This window comes from Epinephelus moara, chromosome 5, assembly GCF_006386435.1.
Source record: "Epinephelus moara isolate mb chromosome 5, YSFRI_EMoa_1.0, whole genome shotgun sequence".
Lineage (NCBI taxonomy): Eukaryota > Metazoa > Chordata > Actinopteri > Perciformes > Serranidae > Epinephelus > Epinephelus moara.
Genome location: NC_065510.1, coordinates 3,853,100 through 3,857,648, shown reverse-complemented (window position 1 = coordinate 3,857,648; position 4,549 = coordinate 3,853,100). Strand labels below are relative to the sequence as shown.

Sequence of the window (4,549 nt, the reverse complement as noted above, 5' to 3'; positions counted from 1 at the left end):
TTGTAGGGAGGTCATACATGCCCAGGCGTTGTAGGGAGGTCATACAGCCTCATTTTGACTTGTTTTAAGGACATTACATCAAAGTTGGATCAGCCTGTAGTGTGTTTTTCCACTTTAATTTTGAGTGTGACTCCAAATCCAGATAATTTTGAGTGTGACTCCAAATCCAGACCTCCATGGGTTAATAAATTTGATTTCCATTGATAATTTTTGTGTGATTTTGTTGTCAGCACATTCAACTATGTAAAGAACACAGTATTTAATAAGAATTTTTCATTCATTCAGATCTGGGATGTGTTATTTTAGTGTTCCCTTTATTTTTTTGAGCAGTGTAATTAGCTCTGTAGGCCCTAGTATAGTCACCATCATCAACAGATCCCTTGTCTCTGGCTCTGTCCCTTCCTACTTCAAGCAGGCTCTCCTTAAAAAGCCTAATTTGGACCCCTCTGTTCCAAAAAATTACAGACCCATCTCCAAGCTGCTTTTTGTCTCTAAGGTCTTAGAGAAAGTTGTGGCCAACCAACTCACAAACTATCCGTCTAATTATAACCTCACAGACAAATTTCAATCGGGCTTCCGTAAAAAAACACTCCACTGAAACTGCCCTCCTTAGAGTCTCAAATGACCTCATGATGTCAGCTGATAACAGTAAATGTTCTGTCCTAGTCCTATTAGACCTCAGGGCGGCGTTTGATAAGGTCGATCATGGCATCCTGCTGGACAGACTCAGGGAGTGGGTTGGCATATCCGGAAGCACATGAAATTGGTCCGGTTCCTACCTTAGGGAGAGAAGCTTCTCTGTGGCTGTGGGCCCTTTTAAGTCTGACCCCTCTGCCCTTTCGTGTGGCGTGCCTCAAGGTTCCGTCCTCGCGCCCCTTGTCTTCGCCCTATATATGCTCCCTCTGGCCTCCCTCATCAGTAATTTCTCAGGAATTTCCTACAACTGCTACGCAGATGACATCCAGCTGTACTGTTCTTTCAAGCCCGATGAGTTGGAGAAACTAACAGTCCTACAGGAGTGTCTTTCCGCCATTGAAATCTGGATGGGCTGTAATTTTCTCCAGCTAAATGCTGCTAGGTCGTGCTCGTACTTGTACTCGTCGTCCTCCGCTTATCCGGGTCCGGGTCGCGGGGGCAGCAGCCTCAGCAAAGAAGCCCAGACAGTCCTCTCCCCAGCCACTTCCGTCAGCTCTTCCGCGGGAACCCCAAGGGAGGCGTCCGGAAGGCATCCTTACCAGATGCCCGAACCACCTCAACTGGCTCCTCTCGATGTGGAGGAGCAGCGGCTCTACTCTGAGTCCCTCCCGGATGTCTGAGCTCCTCACCCTATCCCTAAAGCTGAGCCCAGCCGCCCTGCGGAGGAAACTCATTTCGGCCGCTTGCACTCGCGATCTCATTCTTTCGGTCACTACCCAGAGCTCGTGACCATAGGTGAGGATTGGAGCGTAGATCGACCGGTAAATCGAGAGCTTCGCTTTCTGGCTAAGCTCCCTCTTCACCACAACGGACCGGATAAGCGCCTGCATCACTGCTGACGCCGCCCCAATCCGCCTGTCAATCTCCCGCTCCATTCTACCCTCACTCGTGAACAAGATCCCGAGATACTTAAACTCCTCCACCTGACGCAGGACCTCCCCCTTGACCTGGAGTGGGCAATCCACCCTTTTCCGGCTGAGGACCATGGCCTCAGACTTGGAGGTGCTGATTCTCATCCCAGCCGCTTCACACTCAGCTGCGAACCGCCCCAGCGAGAGCTAGAGGTCACTGTTCGATGGAGCTAGGAGGACCACGTCATCCGCAAAAAGCAGGGACGAGATCCTCCCGTCACCGAACCTGACACCCTCCACCACTCGGCTGCGCCTAGAAATTCTGTCCATAAAAGTTATGAACAGAACCGGTGACAAAGGGCAGCCCTGGCAGAGTCCAACCCTCACCGGTAACAGGTCCGACTTACTGCCTGCCACGCGAACCAGACTCATGCTCCTTCGGTACAGGGACTGGATGGCCCTTAGCAAGGGGCCACCCACCCCATACTCCTGGAGCACCCCCCACAGGATGCCCCTGGGGACACGGTCGTAAGCCTTCTCCAAATCCACAAAACACATGTGGACTGGTTGGGCAAACTCCCATGACCCCTCCAGAGCCTTGAGATATCCAGGACGAATCTCATCCACCCCCGGGGCTCCGCTGCCTCGGAGTTGTTTCACTACCTCAGCAACTTCTGCCCCAGAAATTGGACGACCCGCCCCCGAGACCCCCGTCTCTGTTTCCTCACTGGAATACGTGTTGGTGGGATTGAGGAGCTCCTCAAAGTATTCCTTCCACCGCCCGACAATGTCCCCAGTTGACGTCAGCAGCTCCCCGCCCCCACTGTAAACAGTGTGAGCAAGTTGCCGCCTTCCCCCCCTGAGGCGCCGGACGGTTTGCCAGAACCTCTTTGGAGCCGATCGATAGTCTTCCTCCATGGCCTCACCGAACTCCTCCCACGCCCGAGTTTTTGCCTCAACGACTGCCGCTGCTGCGCTCCGCTTGGCCCGCCGGTACCCGTCAGCTGCTTCCGGAGACCCACAGACCAACCATGCCCTGTAGGCCTCCTTCTTCAGCCTGACGGCTCCCCTCACCTCTGGTGTCCACCAGCGGGTTCGGGGATTACCGCCGCGACTGGCCCCAGCGGCCTTGCGGCCACAGCTCACAACAGCCGCCTCGACAATGGCAGAGCGGAACAAGGCCCATTCGGACTCAATGTCCCCCTCTGCCCTCGGGACGCGGTCGAAGCTCTCCCGGAGGTGGGAGTTGAAGATCATCTTGACAGGTTCTTCCGCCAGGCGTTCCCAGCAGACCCTCACTGTTCGTTTGGGCCTGCCAGGTCTGCGTGGCGTCTTCCCCCACCATCTGATCCAACTCACCACCAGGTGGTGATCAGTTGACAGCTCTGCTCCTCTCTTCACCCGAGTGTCCAGAACATATGGTCGCAGGTCAAATGATACGACTACATTGTCGATCATTGATCTGCGACCACGGCTGTCCTGGTGCCACGTGCACCGATGGACATTCTTATGTTTGAACATGGTGTTAGTTATGGCCAAACTGCGACCCGCACAGAAGTCCAATAACTGAACACCACTCGGGTTCAGATCGGGCAGGCCGTTCCTCCCAATCACGCCCCTCCAGGTCCCGCTGTCATTGCCCACGTGAGCGTTGAAGTCCCCCAGCAGAACAATGGAGTCCCCGGTCGGGGCACTGTCCAGCACCCGTCCCAGGGACTCCAAAAAGGGTAGGTACTCTGAACTGTTGTTCGGTGCATAAGCACAGACAACAGTCAGGACCCGTTCCCCGACCCGAAGGCGCAGGGAAGCAACCCTTTCGTCTACCGGGGTAAACCCCACTGTACAGGCAGAAAGTCTGGGGGCTATCAGAAAGCCCACCCCGGCCCTCCGCCTCTCACCCGGAGCAACTCCAGCGAAGGAGAGAGTCCAACCCCTCTCAAGGACTAGGGTTCCAGACTCGGAAGTATGTGTCAAGTGAGGCCAACTATATCTAGCCGGTAATGCTCAACCTCTTCCACAAGCTCCGGCTCCTTCCTCGCCAGAGAGGTGACATTCCATGTCCCAAGAGCCAACTTCTGTAACTGAGGATCGGACGGCCAAGACCCCCGCCTTGGTCTGCTGCCCAATCCACATTGCACCGAACCCTTCTGGATCCCTCTGCGGGTGGTGGGCCTGCAGGGGGACGAGCCCATGTAGCTGGTTCGGGCTGGGCCCGGCCGGACCCCATGGGCGAAGGCCCGACCACCAGGCGCTCGCCCACGGGCCCCAACCCAAAGCCTGGCTCAAGGGCGGGGCCCCGGTAATCCTCCGGGCCGGGTACACGTGTCCTTGTTTGTATCCATCATGAAGGGTCTTTTGAACCGTTCTTCGTCTGACCCTTCGCCCAGAAGCAATCTGCCATGGGAAATCCTACCAGGGGCAAAATGCCCCCGACAGCATAGCTCCTAGGGTCATTAGGGCACTCAAACTCCTCCACCACGATAAGGTGACGGTTCTCGGAGGAGTACACCCTACCAACTTTCAATCCTCTGATTTGTAGTACTTGCTCGTGCGATGTAGCTTTATTCACCAGCTCTACTGTCATCATCACTGCGGCGCCAGATATAGTTAGGTCCTTGAGCAAAATAGTGCCTACGGTTTAGTCTCCTGGAACGACGGATGGCTGAGGCGTCAAGGTCCAGAGCTGCAAGAATCAAACAAACATCTTCCTTTTTTGCACGAATTCCATTCTTTAAGCACTTGTTGTACATCCACCTGTAGCCATGTAGTCTCCCAGGTCCTTCCAGCTGGTGAATGATGAAATCTATAACTTCCCCGACATCAGCATATTCCTTGCGTTTAAGCCCATGCATTTTGAGCAGCCGAATTAAGTGTCTCTTGCTAAGNTGTCACGCACTCATTCATTCATTCATTCATTCAGCTGGCATGTATTTTGAGCAGCCGAATTAAGTGTCTCTTGCTAAGAATTACTCCATGCCTAGCCGCAAGTGACTGAAGTATGT

General features: G+C 54.3%; 2 protein-coding genes across 2 annotated transcripts in view; one reads left to right on the top strand and one right to left on the bottom strand.

The window, feature by feature from the left end:
• Positions 1-159: 159 nt before the first annotated feature.
• Positions 160-1,752, bottom strand: LOC126389867 (uncharacterized). Its single transcript, XM_050043820.1, has 2 exons — positions 551-1,752; positions 160-489 (listed from the first exon to the last, which is right to left on the bottom strand). The coding sequence occupies exon 1, from the start codon at positions 1,710-1,712 to the stop codon at positions 1,065-1,067; it is 648 nt and encodes a 215-aa protein (XP_049899777.1). The 5' UTR covers positions 1,713-1,752; the 3' UTR covers positions 160-489; positions 551-1,064.
• Positions 1,753-3,512: 1,760 nt separating this feature from the next.
• tpcn3 (two pore segment channel 3) overlaps positions 3,513-4,549 on the top strand; it is a 33,158-nt gene continuing 32,121 nt past the window's right edge. Inside the window, exon 1 of the mRNA XM_050044856.1 lies at positions 3,513-3,521. Within this exon, the coding sequence (XP_049900813.1) occupies positions 3,513-3,521 (9 nt within the window). The remainder of the gene's footprint in view (positions 3,522-4,549) is intronic.